Source organism: Musca domestica, unplaced genomic scaffold (assembly GCF_030504385.1).
Source record: "Musca domestica strain aabys unplaced genomic scaffold, Musca_domestica.polishedcontigs.V.1.1 15, whole genome shotgun sequence".
Lineage (NCBI taxonomy): Eukaryota > Metazoa > Arthropoda > Insecta > Diptera > Muscidae > Musca > Musca domestica.
The window spans coordinates 17,703,584-17,729,355 of NW_026712207.1; the positions used below are offsets into that span (position 1 = coordinate 17,703,584).

The 25,772-nt window shown below is 35.5% G+C and overlaps 2 protein-coding genes, 1 long non-coding RNA gene and 1 other non-coding gene across 5 annotated transcripts; 3 read left to right on the forward strand and 1 right to left on the reverse strand.

The window, feature by feature from the left end:
* Nucleotides 1-261: 261 nt before the first annotated feature.
* LOC101901384 (tight junction-associated protein 1) lies at nucleotides 262-21,262 on the reverse strand. Of its 2 annotated transcripts, XM_020039344.2 has the most exons (5): nucleotides 20,863-21,262; nucleotides 19,091-19,459; nucleotides 1,320-1,403; nucleotides 862-1,060; nucleotides 262-754 (listed from the first exon to the last, which is right to left on the reverse strand). In XM_020039344.2, the coding sequence occupies exons 1-5, from the start codon at nucleotides 20,890-20,892 to the stop codon at nucleotides 711-713; spliced, it is 726 nt and encodes a 241-aa protein (XP_019894903.2). In that variant the 5' UTR covers nucleotides 20,893-21,262; the 3' UTR covers nucleotides 262-710. The 2 variants fall into 2 exon arrangements, with proteins under 2 accessions (XP_019894903.2, XP_019894904.2); XM_020039345.2 differs by lacking the exon at nucleotides 262-754 and having other exon boundaries at nucleotides 851-1,060; nucleotides 20,863-21,260.
* LOC109614078 (uncharacterized) lies at nucleotides 3,369-3,895 on the forward strand. The gene is made up of 2 exons (XR_009341767.1): nucleotides 3,369-3,626; nucleotides 3,676-3,895. It is a non-coding gene; the product is annotated as an uncharacterized LOC109614078 (transcript).
* LOC131800467 (putative gustatory receptor 77a) lies at nucleotides 4,316-5,848 on the forward strand. The gene is made up of 2 exons (XM_059119774.1): nucleotides 4,316-5,322; nucleotides 5,468-5,848. Exons 1-2 carry the CDS (start codon nucleotides 4,396-4,398, stop codon nucleotides 5,624-5,626), a joined length of 1,086 nt encoding a protein of 361 aa, XP_058975757.1. The 5' UTR covers nucleotides 4,316-4,395; the 3' UTR covers nucleotides 5,627-5,848.
* LOC131801274 (uncharacterized) lies at nucleotides 14,871-24,478 on the forward strand. The gene is made up of 2 exons (XR_009341768.1): nucleotides 14,871-15,192; nucleotides 24,133-24,478. It is a non-coding gene; the product is annotated as an uncharacterized LOC131801274 (long non-coding RNA).
* Nucleotides 24,479-25,772: the final 1,294 nt, after the last annotated feature.

Here is a 25,772-nt window from a genome sequence, read left to right on the forward strand (position 1 = left end):
TAACACACTTCCTAGTGGCTCAGATACTTGTTGACCTCAATCCATTATGTTATTTTGCTTTAAAAATTCTACATATCAAAATCTGCAATCTAATTGAATTTAAAAACAATGCTCCATTTAAAATATATTTCTTTTAAAACAAATATTATTTCTACATTAAGTATTGAATAAGGTAAATAATATATTTAAATCAATATGAACAGCTTAATTGCTAAAATAAACGTGTAAACAAATAACAAAAAAAAAAAATCAGGGAAAAAATGAAAAAAAAAAACAATCAAGGCTAACAAATATTTACAATTAAAACCCAATGAAAGCGACCACAACGACACAACGCCAATAGCGATTTTCAATTTTACTTCGAAAGCCACCGAGATTTGTTGGTGTAGGGTTTGAAATCGTTGCGTGATATTGAATATTTGCTGTCCTCAAACAAAGGCTTCAGCACAACGGACACTGCCACGTTCCGTCTCACATTTGAGTTATACAAACCGAAATAGGCCTTAAATGCAACTAAAAACCACAAAATTAACTGGACACACAGCACGACATATGACCAGCCAGGTGCATTGGAAAGGACCCTCTTCATCAGAATGTTAGCTCTCTTAGAATGCATCAAAGAGAATGTACACCTTTGTCTCTGGTCTCTATGTGTGTGTGTGTGTGTGTGTGCAGCTAGCGTACTTGCACTGAAACAAATACATATTGTGCTACTTGGTGGGAGGATGGATGTGGGTATATGTGAGTGGGGAAGCTAAAGCAATTAATTTGAATAAAAAAATTATAAACTTAAAAAGAAATTTCAAAAACTAAAATTAAGGCAAATAAAAATTGGTAAAAGCGTGGTCTACTAACACTTACCAAGTCCCCTCATCGAATATACCATGGCGGTGGGGGGAAAGGGACATGTTTCGCGCGGAGGCGAATCATTTGCGGGAAGCACTTTATAGGCAGTTGTTGTTGTGATACCCACTCCGGTAATGCTGCCCTCCGAATCGGAATGGGAATTTGTATCCACACGCATGTACGATGACACTTTGGACTGGATGTCGATGGGCAGCTGTGGAAAGCATAAGAGGGGCAAAGTTACATATGCGCATATAAATACAATTAATGAGGCATTATATAAGAATTTCGAACGATAAATCCTATTCCCGAGAAAAGGCCGACCGATATGCTTATTAAAGTCCCCATTCCGAGGCAATGTTTTTGTCCACAATCCAATAAATGTTTCTAATTAATCTGCATGTACTTCCCACGTATTCCTCCGGTATCTTTTAGTAATATTTTCTTCTCCTCATTATATTTTTTATACTTACCGAAGAAATCTTTTGGGGCACAAAGCTATCGGGTTTACACTGCAGTAATTGTATAGCCAAATTGATGTCAGTTTTGTACCGTTCCTAGAAAATACAAAAATATTGAAATGCATTTTAGTTTAGTTACCGCGATAAATGTACATGTCAGTATATGTGTGTGTGTGTTTGCAAACAATCACAATTGTGAGAACACAATTATATTTCGATTCATTTTCAGAACAACCCATGTTTCCGCCTTGGCTGCACTTCAAGGCATCATTTGGGGTGAGCGGAGAAAAGATGAATTGACCCAAATACAAACAACGTCTGCTCATCCCTGCAAAAGTTTATCGCCCCTTTTGAACTCGAAATTGTTTTGCCAAATTTGGTGTGAAGAATTTTAATACTAAAACAGTAGCTGCAGCAGCGGGGAGCAAAGGCATTTGCCGTTATTATGTCTTTCATTCCAAAATTGGTGCATGTAGGAAGCGCATGTAACACAACTATTCGAATAAAATGAAATTCCGACAGAATTTAGTCCTTCATTTTTGGAGGCAAGACTTGTAGTTACATATTGAAATAGTTTTGGCACTCTTACATGTACGGACGTAGTATATGTATGTGACTGGGGAAAGGAAGGAGGGCATTGACGCTGCACAGTGGTCCCACATGTATGGGAAGGTGTGACAAATTAGATTAGCTTCATAATGAGTAAAAAATAATGTAATCATAAAACTGTGAAGATTGGCCCACGTTTAGCTACAGTCCCCATATAACCCTCCGATTTTAAGAAATTTTAAGATTTTAGGTACATCTTGAATTGAAATGGACTGAGATTTTACATTTGATGTTTTCAATGGATACCTGATATCCTTGCAAAATAATGTTAATATGGGTCCATAATTTGATATAGTTCCCATAGAACCCTACCCTTTCCCTATTGAAGTGTGAAAAATTGTCTTGATGTAATGATCTTTATGATTGTTTTTGATATAAAAAAACCCTGACCCCGATTTGAGGGATTTTTCAAAATTTTGGCATATATTTTCAAATGATTTTTCAGATTCACATCTTGTTTAATATAATGTTTGAACTGACTATACTGCAATGAGCACTTAAAGATCCTCCAATATCATAAAAAATACTTCAACATTCTCTGCTTTAGGTTGTCAAATGCGGTTTTAAAGGTAAACAATATTTTTGGAATATTAAAGTTGAAATTTATTGTATTCGGGTTCTTGATTTTTGTCATGGATCGGAACCACTGTGCGATGTTTGTTACTGGTTTATTTTTTGTTGCCGCTGTTAACAGGGATACTTCCGTGGGTGAATTATTCCGTGGACTTCAACGTGTGCTAGTCAAGAAGGAAAACGTTTAACAATAATCCTTCCATTAGCTAAATGGTGACGTTTTACTGAACGCAACCTACAAATGTTTAGGTAAGGAACTACGCAAATGAAGCCAATTACACAAATTAATTACGAAATTACGTTTAAAGGCGCAGGGTCCAAAGATAAGATCTCACGAATTAAAAGAAAAACAAAACGAAGCCTAATCAATTATTAACGTGCTCGACAACGTGACCACTTGCCTCTACTAATGCTTAGGCCATTTGATTCAAAGGACATTTGGGCACAACCAAAACTGTCCCAATAACAGTGCATTCGATAGATCTGGTCTGGCAAAAAGTCTTAAATGAATGCTGACTAATTTTTTGCACCAAAAACTTTTGATAGCGAGAAACGACTTAGACCCGAATTCGACCCTTCGGCAATCTTGACTTGAAACTGTAACAAATAAGATTTGGCTACACTGTTTGTTGTTGTTTTACTCTCATTATCAATTTCAATAATATCAATATATGTATATATAGAGGTTGCAATTGAAAGTTACATCTCTGGATTGTAGGCGATATTCTATAAATTTCAAATGGTATCTTAAGATATAAAATTTCCAAAATACTAGTGGTTTCTTCTCAAATTTTCAAATTCCGAATATACTATAGAGAGTATTACTGCTTATAGTATATTCGGAATTTGAAAAAAGAGACATATTTCCTAAATATTTGAAGCAATTTAGAAATACATTGGACTTTTTATTTTTGGGTTATTTCAAACTCTAGTAACTAGTGTGGAGACTAGTAGTGCAGACCCAACATGCCAAAAATAAATTAAATTAAAGTAACTTATCTAACGTCTGCCTGCCTTCGTTGGCAAATTTGTTTTTAATTTTTGCGAATATTATCGGTACCAAATTGTTCTTTATAGTAAATAACAAATGCCAAGCTAATTTTGGACACAATTATATGTCCGAACCACATTCTTAAGGTAATGGTGAATTCATTTAGAGAGGTATATTATTTCAATTCCATTTCAGAGTGGACGTATCAAGAAATTGCGGAAATCTAACCCAAGTTCACAAAGTTGAGAAATGAAGGAGAGGCATGAGCTCAAAATGCGAATCAAAAGTGAAAGCAACAGGAGACAGTAACCAGAACCAGTAAATTGAATTTAATAAAAATTGCTAATCATTTGCGTTTGTAATATTAAAAGAATAAGCTCAATATAAGTTTCGTAAGCTTTTGCTACAATTGCAAGGATAAGCCTATAAATATATAAATATATATATATATATATATATATAAATATATAAAGGATACAGTTTCAATTATTCTACAATTTGTGAACAAGCATTACACGTCCATTTCAAACTTAAGGTACGTTGGGTTAATGGTAGTTCATACCACCCTGGTCTTCGTATGTATGCATGTGCGTATGGGTGCGTTCTTGTTGCAGCTACTGTACTACATCGATGGTCGAAATCTAATGTTTCTTTGTTTCGCAGAGGCGAAAGCGATTCCAAATACAGTCTGTATTTAGCTTCGTTATGAAGTCACACTCATTCGACGGCAATTTCCGGACTCAACACCAATCGACAGCATCAACATGGCTGTCAACAATCAATGGCTTCTTCCTGTACACCCTCTCTATTGCTTCGTACGGCTTGTGTCGCGTCCTTGGCATTCTTTGCCTCCGTTATAACTTCAGAGAGACCAGGGTGGAGAACACGGCACTCACTTTCGCGTACAGTGTCGTAATGCTGGTAATAGCTGTGTCCTACACGCCAATTGCCCTGCAGATTCTCTACTCGGACATGGTGTTCCTGCGACAAAACGACCTGCTCACATACGTAGGATACATCCGCTATGGCGTCATGTTGACCTGTGCTTTGGCCACTCTGTTCATGCAAGTGATCTTCAGGAGTGCCATCATTTCAAGTGTGAATCAAATGCTGCATTTGAGCGGTCTACTGTTGGACCGCCCCAGCTTCGTCAATGGCTATGTCACGTGGAAGGTGGTTAGCAAGTGTCTTACTGTGGTCTTGCAGGCCCTGTGGACGGTCTTCCTGATTGAAAACGATAATGCTGTGTCGAATATGTGGTACCTGGCCACCCTGGTCTTCGTTCACTATTGCCTGATGGTCTTGCAGATGACCTTGAATATGCTCTACTTTGGCGTTCTGTTGATAACTTTGCTCATCAAACAGGTGAATGCAAACCTTGTCGGGCTGCTACTGAACCTGCGAACTCTGCCCCATCACAGAGGTGGTGTTAATGCACAATCCAGAGACAAGCTCTGTAAGGATGTTGGCCAATTAATGCATTTTCATTACATCTTGGTCAAATTGAGCACGACCTACGTGAACTTATATGGCTGGCAGTTGCTCAGCTTCTTGATGTCAGTGATAATGGAATGTGTCACTCAGATATTTATCATGTACTTTGTGCCAGCCGAAATGGCGCGCCGGGAACGCAAAAGTAATGATGCCGAAGCCAGACCGCCTCCCATCCCAATCAATCCGTTCGCCCTGATGTATGTTATTGGACTGCTGTGGGACATGTTCCTCATCGTTGTGATGCTGGACGACATGCGTTTGCAGTTCTTTCACACCCGTCACCTGTACACATCGAGCATTTGGCTGAGAGCCTTGGCATCACCAGCGAATGTGCGGTTGGAGGGCTGTGTAAGTTACTGGCATTATTGAGCCATTCGCCAGCGAGAAATGGCCATAACATTGCTCTTGACCATGTTTGTGTTTTCTTTCTTTCTTTTACGTTTTCACTCTTCGCTCGGATGGAAATGACGTTGGTGTTGGTGTCCAACTGCAGCTTTCGCACTTTAACCTTTATTTGCTGCACGCTCAACCTCGAATATCTTACTCGGCCTGTGGCCTCTTCACCTTTGATAAAACTTTGATTCTAGTGACGCTGGAGAGGATATTCTTGTATTTGGTGTTGTTGATTCAGTTTGATTTGATTACCAATTAAAGTGGCCATCCGCTTCGTCACCTTGGATTATGTTCATGCCTTCGGCAGAGTGTTGTCTCAATCTTGCTGTAAGCACATCTGCTGTCCTTCACCACACGACAAACAAAAAAATCAAAAAAAGCGAAAATCCTTTGAAACGGCTTTATCCTAACCACAAAAGAATTTTGACACATCGGTTCCATGCAATCAGAAAAAATCTAGTCTTAAAGCATATTTAGGAAGTATGTAGGATTTTAATGTGCAATTTATATAATATATATATATATATCTATATATATATATATATATATATATATATATATATATATATATATATATATATATATTTTATATATATATATTTTTTTTTTCATTTCGTTGAACTCAATTGTTACGTCGTCGTTTTTAATTTGCAACCAAATTTTGTAAATAAAAACAAAAATAAAAATAAATTAATAGCCATGGTATTTATACTCTCAGCTGTATTTTGGCTCCCAGAAACTGTTATTTGATACAACCAAAATGTGCCTCAACGAAGTAACAATTTGGACGAAAACCTTTTCAGCATATATGGTGTCGATCTAGCTCTATCCCTCTGCCCGTTCGGCATGCAGGAAAAATATCCTGATATAAGCCTTGTCCGTTTCGTCTGGCAGCATACATAGAGGTTATTTTTGTAGTAACAACAAAAAAGATAGATTTTCTTTTTAGAATTGTGCCATGAAGAAGGTCTTTCCAATACTGTTTAAGGATGTATCCATTTGTGATGAACTGGCCATAGTTCTCGCCTTTTAAAACCACTCACTTTCACAAATGTATGAGTGAACATGTGTCTGACTTTGGTTGGGGGAAAAATAATTTAATTAAAAATGTCAACAATAACAGAGGACATCATGTTTATTTTTTTCCGCATGTGCGTGTGTGTATTTGAGCGTTTGATTCATAAATGAATTCAATTTTCACATAATCATCGTTTTGTTTAGCACGCACTTTTAAAACTGCCAATTCCGATGCAAAATGTTTGGTATATTTGAACATAAATATGAACATGTGGTTGCGTACACACATGCACACACGTGTACATGTGTATTAAATTATGCACACCGCGTAAAAACACTACAGTAGGCCGTGGCAAATTTAATTACTTGGCCCCTGTGGTTGTTCGCATTTTCTATACCAGTAAAGAAAGTCTTAAAGTCGGACGGGCCGACTTTATGATACCCTACACCACTTTGCATATTTAGAGCTATGATTATGATTATAATTTAAAGTTAAAAGAACTAAATATGCCGAAGCATGTGCATCTTTGCAATTCGGGCTTGTATTGCCTATTTGGCGCACAATTAACTTAAAATCGGATATAGATATATATGGGAGCTATATTCAAATCTGAACCGATTTCAATAACATTTGGCAAATATATTTCTGAGCTGTATTTGATATATTTCCCTGAATATCGTTGTTACGGAGTGCATATTACGGCTGTTGGGAACAAATATAACAAATCGGATGATAAATATATATTTGAGCTACAGCCATATCTGAACCGATCTTCCAAATTTGACATACAAGCTTCAGTACTCAATTCGGTCTTAAGTGCCAAATTGCATCCAATTTGGGCTAATATTACACGTTTGGTGCACAATAAAATGCAAATCGGACGAAATTATATATGGGAGATATATACAAATCTGACCCGATCTAGATAATAACAAAATTAACAAATTGGATGAACAATATATGTGAAAGCTATAGGAATATATGAATCGATTTCTGGTTTCTCAGATGAGCATTTTCTAGAGCTACACAGAAGTTATTCGCGTAAGCCTATGATTTCATATTGAAAACCTTCCTTCAGGAATTGATTTCGCAATTTAAATGTAAATATTTTTCTGTAATACCGTGCAGAATTTTTTACAGAGGTGTATATATGTATGTATGTATGTTCGTCGACTTTTATGTTTTAGTTCAGCCTTTTATATATAAGCCTTATATATATATATATCAGCCTTATATATATATAAGTAATTACTCGATGCAAGTAATTGTGTTAACACAAGTGGTCGATATTGTTTTGCTGTCGTCGCTCACATCCCACAGAGATGTGTGTAAGTGCGCTCATTACTTTTCCTTGGAAAGAGTACACATAAATTCATCACCGATGGCTGTTGGCTGTTGGGGATAAAACCGCTTGTTGGGCATTTCATTACGACAGCACAGGAGTGCAGACGCGAGCGCGCGCACGCACACGCATGCACATATGTACACACAATCTATGATCAATAGATATTATTGAGCCCTTCCCATTTCAGAAGTGATAAGGTCCTCCGTCCATTGAATCGATGGATAATTTTCAAATGGCAATACATTGGCAACCATAATTCAATTACAGGGTCGGCTACTTTATGGTCATAAAATTTGCAATGACCCAACGACCGCAAACCTTATTCAGCTTATGATGAAGATGCTTAATGGGGAAAGTTCACAGTGGCTATGTAAGTTTTTGTTATGAATATCCCGTAAGTTTTTGTTATAAAAAAACCTAACAATATTCTGTTGTTGCGAAATTAATAACTCTGTTGTGTGTAAAAATGATGAACCCGGCGCGCTTTGCGACCCCTTTTGTTTTTATATGCATTCAAAATTTTATATACTAAAATTATTAAAACGATGAGTTACCGGCGGAATATACATATATGGGAGCTACATGCAAATCTTAACTGATTTCTAGTTAATTTGTCAAATTTATTATCGTAATAATCAAATCGTAAAAACAAATTATGAATTTCATTGTAATCGGACATACATATCGTGTTTGGCGCATAACATACAAGAAATCGGCCGAAATATATATATGGGAGCTATACCCATACCTCAACCGATTTCAATATAATTTGGTTGATACCAAATCTCGTCTCTCTGTCCGAATTTCATTGGAATCGAACATACATATCGTGTTTGGTGCATCAAATAAACTAGATCGGTCAAAAATATATATGGGAGCTATATCCAAATCTGAACCGATTTCAATATAATTTGGCAAATGTAAATTCGTTTTAAATTCCGTTACACATTCCAAATGTCATTGAAATTAGAGATACATAGCGTGTTTGGTGCGTCATAGACATTAAATTACAAACATTTTTAGATGCTTCTGTCATGAGCTGTTATTCAAGATAGTATAGCCACAAACCATTTTCTCTTCTATTCCGTAGATTTTCCCAATTAATTGTGTATTATCTTATCGGTTTTAAGCACTTAACTTTGGTAACTATGTTGTTACGACATCACAACAACAGAGCTATTTTCGCCTGAAGACAATATTTTGACTCTGTGTTGTCCCATTTTATATTTCTATGTCTTTGGTCTGAAAGGAGTATTTCGGGGAGTTACAGAAGGAAGGAAAAATAGTTAACATACCTTCCAAAGTGTGGTGAAGGTTATACAAATCATGTTTCATACCAGCAAAAGGTACACGCCTATGTGCATTCTTGATCTTTTGTTGTGGATGACAATTGGCCCCTCATCCTTGACTTAAATAAGCGTTTTATAGGATCCATCAATTATTCATGATGTCAACAACCAAACACACTCTGGCGAACCCAAACAAACACACAACTAAGACGCACATAACCCACGATAGACATGTATGTTATAACAACCGGCATATTCATCCAATCTAAAATTTTGATAAAAAAAAAAAAAATATGAGAATTGTGGGACAATCAAACCCTTAAAGACATTGATCCGTCTCCTGCCGATTATTGAACTGATTGTCGATTGAAAGAAATTTTTTATATAACTTAGTGCAAAATGCCAAAATTATAAAACTTTAATCGATGAGCCTTAAAGCTTAATGGGTTAATCTTTTTTAATCTTTTCTTTTCTTGGACAAAATACAGAGCTTTATAACAATTAAGGAAGTGTTCGTACACAAAATATATCCTAGAGATACACAAACACATAGATTTCTTATTCTAGACAAGAGCACACAGCAATTATATGTAGGTTTCGCAATAATGTTTCTTGTCCAAAATAGACTAGGAAGTGTTCGAACTGATATAGAACTGTATTCGAAGAGTACATCTTCAGAAGATATTCTAACCATTCCAATATCTATGTTAATAAAAGAGTAAAGTGCTTTACTGACAGACTTAACGATTCATCGACGTTCAGACGAAACGGCTGAAGCTTGAATCTTGAAATTTTGGGCGAGGGTCACTATTAGTTCGAAGGGGTCAGGTAAGGCTGGGTTTTTGGAAATTAGTACTAGGACGCTACGAAAAGTATTACAAGGTACACAATTTGGTACCCTTTGTTTTTTTTTTTAATGAAACAGTAGAGTTAGACCTTTTTAGTTTGGAATGAGGGTGACTGATGGAGTGTATGATAGATGTGCCAAAGGGTTTTTGGAAATTCAAACTTTAAATTTAGGAAATCTTCTAAAATGGTACCATTTGCTATTATGTGAACGGATAAAGTTAAAAACTTACAATTTTGCATGAGAATAAGGGTTGGAAATTAAGTTTGACAAAGGGAATTGTACTATGTTTGAGATTTGGCTGTGGTTTGGAAATGCGTCATGTATTTGTACGAAAAGTAGTAAATGGTACTAAATTTTGTATTCGGTAATAGTAATCGATATTGAGGTATCTAGAATTGAGATATAGAGGTGGTTTTGGAAATATGTACTATAATTGTACGAAAGGTATTAAATTGTTCTAAATGTTGTTGATGTCTAGGATAGAGAGATGTTGATTGTTTTGAGTACACGAACTAAACGCCACAATTTTTTTTAAAAAATTTTGATTTTAAGGTCACTGTTGGGTGCTAGGGTTTATATTTGAAGAGGTTGAAACCATTGTGCAATGTTTTTACTAATATGCTCCTCGGTAAACTTCAAAATAAAAAGCTTCTGTGTCCTGGATAAAAATATTTTTGACTTCTTTGGTGGCATCACCTTCACATTTTAAATCTTTGTTATTAACAATATTAGTATTTTGTTAGTAAATCCATGAAAATCAGCCTAATCTTTCTTTACAGATGTGCGACAGATATGACAAACTGTCACTGCTTCCTTCATTACCAAACTGCCAATAATAAACTCACGTCATCAATCGGTAGCAGACAGTAACGAGACAAACCACCGACACTGATGTCATTCAAAGGGAAAGCGTTAGATGTACCAAAATTCTGTGCGCGTATGTGTGTGTGTGTGGGAGCAAGGATATTCGTGAGTCATTTTTGTGGTAATTCTGTAAAGGCTTCCGAGTACGAGTGCATGATGGCAAGACGAGATGTCGATGTAAACAAAACGATATTTCAAGTGCAGATACAAGACTTACAAACATATATGTACGTGCACAAACACCCATACAGTATGTGTACATATTTGTCTGTACCCATTCCTACTAACAACAAAAAAAGCTCAGGCTAAGAAGGAAAACAAATAAGTTTAAAAAACAAGAAGATTCCCGAAAACAAATCGAGTAAAGACGCTGAACAAGTCGGCCGCAATAAAGTTATGACTTCCTTGGAAGATTTTCAGCCGTTACATAACGAACTGCAAGAAAATGATTCAGTTTTTGCTACCAATAGTCAATACTTTGGTTCAATATTAATACTTTTCGCGTATTTGATGGCAGTAAATGCCAAATATGTCGAAGCCGAGAAGCAATCTACAAGCGTCGCATGATGTTATTTCTAAAATATACAATATACATAACATATTTGGTCTGTTCCAGAACTGCGAGAATGTAAAAGTTTTTACTACGATAACCGATTTTCCCTTTATGATATCGAAGAAAATTGCAACTAGTAGATTCTTGCAGTTACTGGAACAGAGCAATTGTTACGTTGATATAACATTCGAGCTGAATGATTCGAAACACTAAATGATTTAGGGCATGCCCAGCGAACCAAATTTGCAAAACAAACGTCTTCAGAAGTAAAATTAAGGGAAAAGGTGCATGGACATTGCCTTTCCTTACTACTGTTGTTCTCCAGTAAAAATGTGCGATTTGTTTTCATTTGCACTTGAAGCCAAATGGTAAATTGCTATTTTATTGCAAATTATCCACCAGGCACGATAGCGACTCCACATAAGAAACGTTCACTAATGCTCTGAGAAATTTTAATTAAAATTAAATCGACTGAAATTGTTCTTTTCGGAGAACCACGTCACACCGCAACTCCACGAAATGAAAAATTAAAGCAAAAGTACGTCCGTCATTTCGGGGGCTATGCCACAACGTTGACCGATAAAAAAAATATATACCTACATGACATTTTTTTCTGACTAACAAACATTTTATGTTATTTTTATTGCTGTTTTACGCACTTGAAGGTTGGCGCCTGTTCGACGCCTTTTAATACGAAATTGGGGACAAGGAGAAAAATCAATTAAGTGATTAGACTTTTGGAAGGAAATTCAGCATTTCCACGTGTATGCCCCTTACAAGATTGTACATTTTGTAATAACTATTGCGTTATTTTAAATCCTTCGAAGACATATTGTGCCATTTCAAATCAAAAACTGTGTAACAATTATTACTGTGCGATGTTCGATGACCCCAAATGTCCAGTAAATGAGTGTTAATTTATTACACACCAACAAATAACAAAAATGAAACTATTAAAAAATGCAATTTTGTTTCGGGAAGCTCAACAATCCTAAGAGGGAACACATACATTTTTGAGGAAAATGAGCTTTCTTGCCAGATTTTAATCTATTTAAAAAGTTGCTGTAAGAAATTTACTGAAAAAGTAAGATTTAATTAAAAACATTTACGCGACTCCTCTTCCTATGTTGAATAGGCAGGCTAACAATCCACATAAATGAAAACGTATCCGACAATAAAATCTAGTTAAACCCATGGTAAATGTTTACTTTTGATTTATCACAACTCATCAACCTTCGGGTCTGTCATCAATTATCTGTCGGGTCTGTCATCAATTTTATGTTTAGCTAGCTAGCTAACTTGGCCTCAATGCGATATTTGTTGCAGTTGCCATTGACGGCCTTTAAGTTTTTTGTGCTATTTAAATTGTGCTGTCATGAGACCTTTTTATTTTGACCATTGTTGGTGTAGTCAAGGATCCGTTTCAGATTCCTAAGAAAACATACACGAAACTACGTTTATATTAGACGAGTTTTCCAGTCAGTAATTTTCATGCTGTATTTATAATAGACCAGACAACGGAGGTCATGTTTGTACAAATGTGCCTCAGAAAATTATAATGACCTTAATAATTGATTTTTAAGTACGAAAGGCTGTAGAGAAGTAAGGGGTCTCTAATTTCCTTAACTCTCTCGCCCGGAAATTATAATTACCTAACGAAAATCAGGAATATTATTAGTCACTGGTAAACATTACCATCGTTCTCCACTAATAAACAAACGTTTTTTTTTTATAAAAACAAGAATAAAGGGATTAAGCCTGACCATTTGCATCAACAAAATATACCCCATTTATGTATGATAAGCATTTTACAACATACTCTCAAGTTTTTTCAAGGCTAAGAATTGCCAATATTATGTTTTTATAATAGTTGGTCTGTTCCGGAACTGCATGAATGTAAAAGTTTTTACCGATATTCCCTTTATGATATCGGAGAACATTGCAAAACCAGTAGATTCTTGCAGGTTCTGGAACACACCAATTATTTTCTCAGACATTTTAATACATTGGGTCACCAAAAGATCGCAACTCTGCAGAATATGCATTCCTGTTGTCATTTTTAATCTGAAGAACGTTTCATATAAAATCTACAAACTTTTTGAAACCCATCGACATTTTATTAATACAATTCCAATTGCAGTCACATTTACATTTCAGAAATCTCTTCCTAGCTGCTGGAATAAAGGCAGTGCGAGTGTTTGTAGAAGTAAAACAAATAGACAGGACAAAGCAACACCAAGAGGCCATTAGCCTTTTTCCTTCTTCAAAGTCCATTGTCTGCGCAATACAGAATTGCAACTATAGCAACACACACAAACACTGACATGCACAAGTCGAGTATGTTGCGACGAACACGCGCAAAGTTTGCACTCAGCATACTATATGTGGCCGCCAGAAGGGTGTTTCATGCTTCGAAATAGGAAGGGATCGGTAGTGGCTTTTTCAATTTCAACAAACTTGTAACCGTACACACGAACATACTTGGACCCAATTTCACTTTAAATGCAACGAAAAACCGCAAATCTCAAAACTTGATTAACATAAAATAAGCCCTGCAAGAAGCTGAGTCCTCGGTACTGTTTTTATATAAAAGATAGTTAACAAACATGTTTGAAAAATATTAAATATATATATTTATATAAATATTAAATATATATATATATATATATATATATATATATATATATATATATATATATATATATATATATATATATATATATATATATATATATATATATATATATATATATATATATATATATATCGAAAGCATTCAAAAAGAGACAAAAACAACACAATAATCTAGAAAGTGGATGAAAATGCCCATAATTTATTATACTCTCAGAACTTATTTACATCGTAGCGAAAGGCTACCTCTCGATATTTTTTATGTCTGAGACAGATGGTCCACTTCAGTATTTCAAGGTTATGGATTTCGTATATTTCGAATATCTTTTATATATTTTACATAACTTCAATACTAATAAAGTAACTTGCTGCGCTTTAGTAGTGGCGAATGCTTTGATTTTGTTTTGCCTATTTTTTTTACTTTGACTTGGACTTCTATTTGTGGTGCTGAGATTCATTTATAATTGTTTAGAGGGAGATTATTGCGAACCGCCATACATGGGATAAATTATCCTTTTAGACAAAACAAAAACGTTTTATTTACATACATAGCCAGGAGGGAACAAACTACATACATACTTTATTTCGCAAAAGCCAAACAATCGTATTTGAGGAAAGTACGCGTTGTGGTCTATTCCAAAGACAAGTTTATCTGCCACAGCAAAAATGCAGCATCGAAAAAAAAATAATAATAGAAAACTTTTCCATTTTTCCTTCAAGTATTCCGCAAATGGTAACTGGGAGGAAGAGGAGTGGTCGGTGGTGTTAGTGCTTGCTAAAGTGTGATAAATGGTTGTGTAAATCTGGTCAAGTGAATAGTTGAAGAAAGTGGATAAAAGCATTACTGGTCGGGTTATAAAACGTTATCAATGTCTTTTCGTAAGACCGTCCGGAAAGATAGATGTTTAAGGCTTTAACACTTTATCCATCCAATTGAACATTACTGCTGGAAGGTTGCTATGGTAATGCCATTCGGAGACGACCCAATGTGTCATTTATGAAAATTGTAAAATGGAGAATGTATTTTGTATGGCATATATAAATACAATAGAAAATACATTCTCATACACTCTCTACATTAGCCAAGTTTCAGTAGGCCGCCTTAGCTCTTTTTGCGATAAAAGTCGTTCCGACGTAGTCAATGGCAAATCAGTTTAAAACCCAAAATAACAAAATATTACAAAAATGGACACTGGTATGAGTCATTTTCGCTAAATGTCTTCTTAGCTATGGAGCCGAGCATTGGCCGCAACAATTTCGCATTGGATGCAATTGGTGAGTGCAACTGATGCAGATTTTATGACATAATGTGATGACAAACTAAAGATGACTTACACATACGTACGTGTGTTATAGTATAGTAACGCGATAAATTGCCTTCAGACTCCTGTTAAAACTCTAAAAATTAAGACACACAAACGATGTCTGAAAACAAATTAGAAAGAATGCCACAGCTTGATATTGAGGAACCGTGGCTGGCACAGTAACTTTGGCAACAACATCAATGACTAACAAAAATGCCAATGAAAGAGTCAATAATGCAGGAATGACGTAGCAGCTGTTGTTAGGTGTCAGTCGTTGGAGCTCCGAAATGGCGACAGGTACTTATATGCACACTCACACACACCATGACGTTCGTGTCTGCAGGATACATGTAATTTCTCAGCGTTTGGCGCCGCACGGATGTGCTCACTCTATATTACATAAACAATGAACATACATACATACGCAACAACAATAAGAATAGCAAAAAAGCAATTGTTGGTATGGCAATTGGTAGGAATACATGAAATGCACGCTTTTGGCATTTAGTATTAAGCGAGTTGAAAACGTCTAATTCAGGAAGAGAACGTTGATTGTACGGCCACAAACGCTACCCACCAACAATGCCTTTAAACACCATTGTCGGGCTCGCTGGCGGGCAACTAACGAACAATCAATCCCGACACTGCCCTTCCCCGTATCGGTTGGTACAGAATTGATTGCTAAGTTTGCGTTACAACAAACAATTTATTCCAATGGGGACGGAATATTGACTTCCGACGATGTAATGACCTGCAGAGTTTCGTTTATCGCACGCGATTTACTATTTGCGCTGTTTACTTTTTTGCACTCGGATCGGTCATTTGGAGTAAAACGTTGTTGATGTACATGTGGTGTTAGGACAATGTGGGGGCAAGTATAATGTGTTTCCAAAGAGAACTTGAGATTCCAACTAAAAACGGACAACAAAGGAGAAGGAATAAGCCGCATAGGCCCGTAGCGGAGTTTTTAGAAAAGAAAAAAACATAACACACATATGAAATATGATATTCCACGGTGTAAACAAGAGCTGAGCAAATTTTTATAAAGAGATTGTTTAAGAGAAAATTGAAACTGTTTCTTTTTTTTCATTACCATTGTTTCAACTTTTAAAATTAATATTAAAACTAATTTTTAAAGATTTTAATGAATAGTACATGAACATTAATTGGTTGCTTGTTTAACAATAACTAAGAGAAATTGACCAAGTGGGGCAGAACACCTTCTTGCTCAGCTATGGGGTAAACATATACCCTTTACGAACTGGTCGAAATGGCTATCCACACCAAATATGCCAAGCTGTCTCTCTGGCTCTCCTTTTTACTGCAACTTTTTGATCGTTCAGCTCGTCTCAAAAGAGAAATAAACAAAAAATGAAATTTAATTCAAATAAACTAAGGCTATGGGAACGGATATCTCAGTTAAAAATTTATAGTGCATAGTATTTTTTAAAAGAATCAGGGTCGTATTTTCGACAGTAAAATCATCCAATGCTCAAAACGAAGGAAATAGCCTTAAATTAAGTGACCTTTTTTGTTGTGCAGGTAAGCATGTGAAAGCTCCCATACTCGACAATTTTTATCAAAATCATAATGGGTAGAATATTTTCACTGTAGATCGTAAAAGCATTTCGAACTTTGGTCTCCTTTACTTGTTGCTAAAGTGAATTAGACAACGTTTGCGATAAATATGGTCTAAACGTGGGTTATGATTTACAATTCCAGTTAGCAATTCCAAAGTTTTTTGAGTAATTTATGCTAAAATGTTAAATGTAAAACTAACAAATTCATAAACGCCTTTGTTCGCTATGCTCTCTTGTTTCGTTCAGAGCGAAGGGCTATTTCTTTCATATCCTGTTACTGAATCATTTCCAACAGACGGAAGTCAATAACCCCTTTTCATTTCATATCCTTTGAGGCGGTTTGTTTCTTTTGTCACTGCATACCTATAACAAATGGTGGTTGTTCGGGAAAGCCAACAAGTCTCTAAGTTCTTGGTTTTCTTAATGTCGCAAGCACTGACAGCCAGCCAGCCAACCAGCCGTCTCTTCAAGAATGACTAATAGAACGTCGAGAATGGATTTCACCTCTTTGTCGTATTTATTTACCAGTCGCCCGAATATGTATAGTGACAAACAATAAGGCATGGGAGCAGATCCCATCCCACGCAAATTGAAAATACGAGTATATATTCACTGCCAGTGAATATTGTATTTGGTTAGGACTGCCGCAATGGCAATGACAATACAAACCGTTGATGACAATTATGAGATATTTGTAATCTACTTGCCAGAAACCTGTAGGTGCGGAAAGGTTTGTATCTCGGCCCTTTGGACAAAATGTATAAAATGTAACTCCCAACAACAAATAATTAAAGTTAATTTATAATTTGTTCTTTTTTATCGGAAAGAATAAGGATATATGAAAGCGACTAATTGTCGATAAGCGGACGCATGTGTTTTTAGCTATTATCCAGAACGATGACAGACACAAAGATACCCGTCATTAATGGTAACGGTCCTTAAATTCTATGTTAGTTTCCCACTTGCAGCAGAATGAAAAACGAACAAGAGACATTTGCTGTACCTTCTCGGCTAGAGGATTTGCAGCTTCCTCCCAAGGAAATCTTGCTCTCGACTACGAATTTGAAAGAGCATAAGAAGGGAATGCTGATTGCATTCAGTTATGTCGGAATGCGGCCGGCTAGAAGGCATGGCTTGCACTCATTCCATACAGCACACAAACAAACATATAAGCAGTGGGGTTTTGTAGGCGAAGTGGGTTTTGTTTTTGAAAATCGAGGTGAAAGAATCAACAGACGTCTCCATGTTAACGGAAATTTATGTTTATGTGCTCTCGTGTTAGTGAGCCAAATTATTTCAGAATGTTCACAGCTCTATACATACACATACGTGCCTGCACGAAACATACATCCGTGCATGCATGAACAACATACGAAGGGTTTTATACTTTTCGTAAAATTACGCTATGGCTGCAAATATAAAAAATGAATTAATTTCACTGAAATATAAATATTGATTTCAAAAAATGTCAACCCATCAACGATTTGCTAAGCTATGATTTTGCACAGATCTGCCTTTTACCTGAAAACAGGTCTAGTTCGAAGATGAGATATATCGGTCACGATAGACATTGGTAAACAGTTTCTCTCGCAGAAATTGTCTAAATAGGTCTACCTTTTTCGTATGACCCCCGTACGACGGTACCTTACAATATTCAATATTTTAATGATTTCAAAACTTCCCAAAATTCCGTATTTAAGTGATTTTCTTCACACTTAAAATACAGCTATTGTACGCTGAACGCATACTGAGCCAAGTTTTTTTTATGCACCGAACATTAAGGACATTGGGAAAACCTAGTTTGGTATCACACACCCATAAGTTGTGTGTGTGTATGTGCGAATGTCTACACAAAGGCGCATGAAAATAAAAGTACAAGAAATTAATGAATGTACAAATGGCACAAATATGTTTTGTGTATTGAAATCAGAGGCTCTTGAAACCCGGACGCCTCCCGCCGCCATTTACACGCGACATCGTCATTACATAGCGTTAACCTACATTTGATATAATGTCAAATAGATTTGTGCCCTAAGTCAGTCCTGACCCCACCATACACCACGACGTACAAACAACTCTCATTAGGATGTGGCTAAATCTGTGACAAGAGATCCATAAAAATTGGTTGCCTTTGTAGTCCTCTTTTTAACGGTTTCATGTTGCCGGCTATGGTTGTGATCAAATAAAATGCTCGATTTATTCTCATTAACACGACCTTGTATGAATTTTTACAAATCGTTACAGACATGCATGCACAATCTTGCGTGTACCTTAGTGTGTCGTACTTACAATTTCTCTCTGGAGTTTCGATATATTGAAGTTCGCCTGCGCCAAACGAACACTCAACGTTGCGACATCACTTGTTAGCTGCGCCCTTTCGGCGGTATTACGATCTACTAGCTTCAGTAGCTTATCCTCCAGGCCTTGATTGACTTTTTGAACACGTTTGTGTGACTCATAGAGACGATCGTATTTATCCTGCCAGGCAATTATGCTGTCTTCCAGTTCGGCCTGATGTTCGGACTCTGAGAGGCATACCTGCTCCATAACTAAAATGTGGTTCTCCTTCTCTTGCAATGTCTGTTTCAAAGTCTCGATTTCTTTGGCTGCCACGGCGACAATGCTGACAGCAACTGGAGCTAAGGTATCGCAGGATTTCTGGAAAAAAAGAAAAGGACACATGAAAAATAAATATACTGCAGATGTGTACATGGTTCGATAAATGATAGGTCAGACTTTTGCATCCAACTCTCACGAAATCGTGTTGTAACACTTTGAATATTTTTTACAATAAAAATCTAGGACAATGTAATCGAGGGCATTGACAGTTTTATTGTAAATTGTGAAAAGTGGTATCGCGACTAACGAGAAAGAAGAGGTTTGTGCTTTAGTCTCCAGACCCGCCGTGTCAAATAACCAAAAAAGAACGTGTTACAACTTTTATAAAGTCAATTCGTAGATTAGAAATACAAGCAACATTTTTCAGTTGAAAAGTTTTTGACCAAAATATTGTTTTGCTAAATTGGGTATTCCAAAACGTCGTTACACCATACTTTTCACAAGGGGCGGGTCTTAAGGCTAATAAAGCTCTGTTGTCACAAGAACTCAAGGCGGCCGACAATGTGGTTTACTCCTTCCTTAGGGCCCACGTGAGAGATAAGGTAAACGCCAACAGCTCAGCTCAGGTTCTTTAAGCGCCGAAATAACATCGCTTTACATTTCCTACAAAGTTTGTTATTGTTGTCTTATATTCGGTTTATCTTTCACTAAAGTGTGGCGTATTGAGTTTGAATTGATTAGTAAATAATATAAAATGTCGAGTTTCAATTGTAGCACTTTGAGCGAAAGCCGTTCATTGAAGAACATGGCCCGCCGTTATTTTGTTTGTTAGAGACGTGTTTGGCGGTGTCTTTCGGCACTCTTCAAAATCAAAATTAATTTTGCAGCATCAACATTGATGTTGAAGGTAAAAGTTACGCCTTCAAAACTATCCTCAAAAATTCCACTGCTTCCTTTGACAAATATAGAATTTGAAAACTAGCAGGCATATGCATTTACTTTGGTGTATGCTTTTGTTATTTGTTTTTGATTACACCGTCTTCTTGGTAATTCGGAATCAAATGTTGACCGACTGGGCTCACCGATTATTTTCTCCGGGGAGAAAAGGAGAGGCGTAGCACTTTTTATGAACGAGATTAACGGGTTGTTGTTTTAGCAAACGACAGAACGGCACTGAACTCAAATGAATCAAATCTGATGCAGGAACAACAACTACGCCCGAAGAGCAAACTGTATTTCAATCTGTCCGGATTGTCGGGAGATTATCACCGCACCATCATTCACAATCCATACGTCTGAACAGGCATCGTCATTGTCATAAACCACAACAACGACATAATCAGCAGCAGTCCCAACAACAACAGATGACAAGTAACAAAATATTATCATAATTATCAGTGAAATGTTTAAAACAGAAACAGAATGAACGAGCACTACTCGAATTGGTACAATTAGACGCGATAGCTCCGCATTCCGCACTCCTCTCTCTCCCACCAACCCACCACACGATACAGTTCAGTCAGAGTCTGCATTATCAGTGCCAGTGCCCATAAGCAAATATTGTGGATGCTATACAGTGCGTTCCGAACTAATGTCAACTGAGGTTCAAGTGCCAGCCATGAAACCAAATGATTGTTGGAAATGGAAATTGGAAGTAATAAATAGAATGGTCGGTCCTAGATCATTCGAACGAATGTAAAAATCTGCTGTGTATCGCATTGAGGTAACACTCAAATAATTAAATGTGTTTAACTTGTGCGATGAAAAGCGGTCGACCGATTACGTTATTTAGTAACGCTTTAAGGACCGCCTTTCCATCGCTATTATTATCCACCTCTTACTATTACCAGATAATTCTGAGAGTAAAAGCCTGGAGTGAAACTTGAAACCTTCTTAGCTATTTAAATAAAAATTGGAGATTTTAATGCATCTCATCGTACAATAAAAGGACATTGTAGTGCTTTCGGCTGATTAAAATTAACTTTCTGAGTGTACTCGACTTCTGACAATTTTGTGTTTGTTTTTATTGCTTTGAAAATAAAACAAAAAACTTGCAAAATCAACGAGTATAGGAAACGTACATTTCGAGGCACTCATTTAAAATATTAACTACATTTGCCATTTAATTGAAATATTAAACAGTTTGGAACACTTTAAAAAATATATCGGAATTTTATTCATATTTCTCCATGTTTATCTTATTTCACAAATGTGTAAAAATAATTGGAATCAACATATTGCTAAAATAGACATTTTGAATAATTCTAATAGAAAGCGTAGGTGACATTTTAAGTAATATATAAACTAATTACGTTAAATTACTATTAATTATCAATTTAAATTAATTTTTAAATTATTATTAATTCAAATTATTTTCTAATGATATTGAAATGTTTGAAGAATAAGTGTTTGCGTTTTATTGGAAGAAAAAATACTTAGTAATACTTAATACTTAGGTATTGTTACGTTTCATTCATTCGCCTTCGCGATTTTCCCTTAAATTAATAATATGTTGTGAAAAAAGTGTCAAATAAACAACAAAACAACTAGTTGCATTTATTACTTGTAAATTTGAAGTTACAAGACTCTAGCTTATCACATGGCTTCAATCTTCTCTACCTTGTAATTATTGCATCATATAGCCCACTTAGGGCTGCAGCGATCGTATTCATGGGCACCCCAGTCCAGTTTCTCTTTGTACTTTTAAATCGTCAAAAAATGGGTATTAAAGCATTATTTTATGGCATTGTATATGGTTAAAAACAAACAAACGCTAGCGTGCATACTTGCCCATCTGTGATTTAAAGCAGCGCTTTGCAAAATAAAAAGAAGATAATTTAATGCGTTTAAATTGAATATGCTCTTCCTCTACCTCTGCGCACATAAGACCGTTACAGTATATACAGTTATATACAAGGTAGGGCAGGTTGGTCAAATTTTAAAAACATTTTTCTGAAGCTACATTCTAGCTACTCAGAACGTTTTCTCGGTAAGAATTTGTAAACTCTCAGTAAGTCAGTACCAAATTCAATATCAAGTGTCTGATGCCATTAAAATTGTTCTCCTTTTCATGAACTTTAATTCAAACAGAATTTTCAAATGATACAAATATATTAGTTACAACAATACATACACATACAAAAGCTGTGTATATGTTTTGGCATTACAAGGGTTCCATTAGAAAAAATTCTATTCAGGCGATTGCTATGACACACCTCGTAAATTATTGTACCATGCTTTAGCTATGTTTTTGTTTTAAAATGAATGAAGAAGTAGTTGAGTTCTATTTTCTTATTCTACTCATCAATGCCAAAAGCATTTACGGGAGAAAGACCCATTGATGCCCTCTTTACACAGTACAAACAGAATAAAGCAAACAAAAATATTATAAATAATATTTTTAATGTTATCGTAAAGGTAAGTACTCGCCCACAAATCCCCTTATCAGAATTAAGATGACATTTTTCTGATAAGAACACAAACGCATTGTTCTGATTTTATTGTAGACTATGATAAAAATTCATTTCAGCAGCTATAGTTCGTGCCGTTAAAGCGATTATTCGATCCTCTCTGAAATCTTAAAGTTACCAAATACTAATGACTGAAAAGAGTGAATTTGCTTAATTTAACTGTAAACCAATACCAATGCTGAGCAACAATGTGTTCTAGGCCAATTTCTCTTAGTTTTTTTTATTATTCATTAAGCTCTATTAAAATTAACTTTAATAACAATTTAAGACAACAATCGTGTTTAAAAAGTTTATATGAATTGCAAAGTGTAATGAAAAATACAATTTTCATTTTATCTTAAACAATCCCTTTATTTAATTCTGCTCGGCCCTGACTAATACCTTAGATGAACAAGTGTGCACGCTGGCGTTTGTTTCTCTTATTCCCTGCCATGATTGAAATATCAATAAACAGACATATTCGAATTATTTTTAACAATTGTTTCAAACAAATTGATTTTGGAAATTGGCAATTATACTAAAATTCTTTTAAGAATTTCTCATTCATTACATATTTTGCTCATCCAGGACTAATACAAACTCCCAAAGAAATTTGGCCATAAAATGCACTAAGAATCTCAGACTGTAAAATAAACGCTTCACCAAATGTTGATGTATGTCTTTTGTTTACTCAGATCGAATCAAGGGATAGATTTCGGCAGTTGTGTTACTGAGAGAAATACGTCCAATAAAATCTAGAAACTTCAACCACATTCGTTAGAGATATTTAGTCAATCAAATCAATATTTTTTTTTTAATTTTTTGCAAAAATTGCTTTAATCAGTGCTGCTCAAAAACAAGAGCCCGCTCTCCAGTCAATTTCCCTTTGTTTTTGGAAATCATCAACAAATCATTGTTAAATAAATATTTATTTCTTTATCGTTAATTATTAGCTTCACCAACACTTTTGCCAAACTTCATATTTAATTCTGTGTTCCCGTACTTTTTAGAAAGAGAAAGCATAGATGGGCAAAATAGTGAAATAGAAATTCTTGTGAGAAAATTAGTATGACTGTCCTGCATCGAATTTTAAGTTTTAACAAAAATACAATCAAAATTATCTTAAAAACTAATTTTTAGAAACAAATGTTGAAAATGATTTATCGTTATTGTATGTATGTCCGATAATGTTTATAATTTATTATTACCTTCATTAATACTTTTGGACAAACTTCATATTTAAAAAAAAAACAGTTGGAATAAACCGTAGAATACAAAAAAAAACAGAATATCAATTTTCTTCCTTAATGTTCTCTTTTGCAGACTCATCTGCTAGCACATGGTTTTGAGCAGAGCTGATGCTTGCCAATATATGCCAGAGAGTACGCTGATGAAAAACCAATATAAATCAGGAGTTACGGAGTGGAATATTTGAAATTATCTGCACTTTGGAATCATCTGAAAAAGTATTTATGCACGAATGTGACTGGCAGATTTACGTTAATTTAGAGAGTATTTTGGTGATTTAAAAATTGAAGTTATAAGATGAAATCATGGTAAAATTAAGAAGGTAACGTCTTGCAATCGTATGCTTGCAATATTTTCAACGACAACATCTCATTGTCAAAATGTCTATTTATCCATTTATTTAAATACACTACTCAGAGTATGTTTTCAATGAAGTAAATTTTGACAAGGTAAGTTACAGAAAAATGCAGAGCTGGATATAATAATTTAAAATAAGGTTACCTTGATTTAATTGTACCATGGATACAATTATGTTACGCAGTTAATTTATTTGAATCTCTTCACACCAACAACTACTGCATGTAATTCTCCACATTTCATTTGTTATTGTTTATCACTATTGTTCATGTTTATTTTCCTATTGTTATTGTAGTATCTCCTATCCCATGCTTCTTGCTTTGCCTATTAATTTTAGCTTTATAGTTATAATATTGTCATTTCGTTGAAATATTGTAGAACGTCCTGAATTGGTAATCTCAAAACTTCTATGTATAAATGAGTAACTAAACATACGAGTGTGCAGGAAGCCAGTCGGTCAATTTAGTATTGAATCGCGTATTGTAAACGCCAGGCAATGAAACAAAGCTGTGTGCTAAAAAAAGTGTCAGCTGATAAAGCAACACGGGGAGCGCAAGAAAAGGCTTTTAATTGCATATAAAATCGATAGATATATATTGGTTTTGTATGTCTGTGGTGTATCCCATCTTAACCTACGGATGTAGCTCGGAATGACATGAGTGGGAGCAGAAAAGATCAAAACCAGACAGTGCCGCCACCTTTGCAGATGAGTTGATGTTGGAGGAGATAGCAGGTGGCAAGTTGTGATCAGTCCTCTGATCCTAGCCTAGCAAAATGTGTTATTCCATTGACAGAGTCAGTAAGTTCTAACAAGAGGAGAACTGTGAGGTGGACTTTAACTCGTGGAATATGATGGAATAAAACTGACTGACATTTTATTCTTCTTTTTCAGAGCTAATCTACATGTATTTCTTCCATTCTTACTATGCCTTCTGTCCCATTCTCTTTGTTGATTTTAAAGAATTGTCACCTGAATTGACATATTTACCAGATTTCCGTTACAGTACTTTTAGCTTTACCAACTATTCAAACCTTTGTCATTTTTATTCGTTTTTACTATTATGATGCTGAAATATCCAACACGCACCCTTCTAGCTTCGCTCACAGTTTCGAATATTAATGGGTTTATATGGGGTTATATATACATGTAACAGCGGCGATGGTGCTAATAGCCATTCTTGTCAGGTTATTTTCTAATTGCATGCATTTAGAACTGCTCTTCAATACAATTTTGTCTTTTTTACAACGCCTATTCTATAACTTTAAATTAATGTGATTTGTCAAAATTGAGTCGAAGATAAACTTAGAATTGTAATAAATGAACCCTTGCCTCCCACACTTAGAAAGTATGCACTGAA

Coding starts and splice junctions, on each gene's coding strand:
- LOC131800467 (XM_059119774.1), top strand. CDS start 4,396: ATGCTGGTAATAGCTGTGTCCTACACGCCAATTGCCCTGCAGATTCTC. Junction 5,323..5,467: donor ATGTGCGGTTGGAGGGCTGT/GTAAGTTACTGG, acceptor GTCCAACTGCAG/CTTTCGCACTTTAACCTTTA.
- LOC101901384 (XM_020039344.2), bottom strand. CDS start 20,892: ATGCAGACTCTGACTGAACTGTATCGTGTG. Junction 1,061..1,319: donor TGCCCCAAAAGATTTCTTCG/GTAAGTATAAAA, acceptor TGCTTTCCACAG/CTGCCCATCGACATCCAGTC. Junction 755..861: donor ATATTCGATGAGGGGACTTG/GTAAGTGTTAGT, acceptor TAATTGCTTTAG/CTTCCCCACTCACATATACC.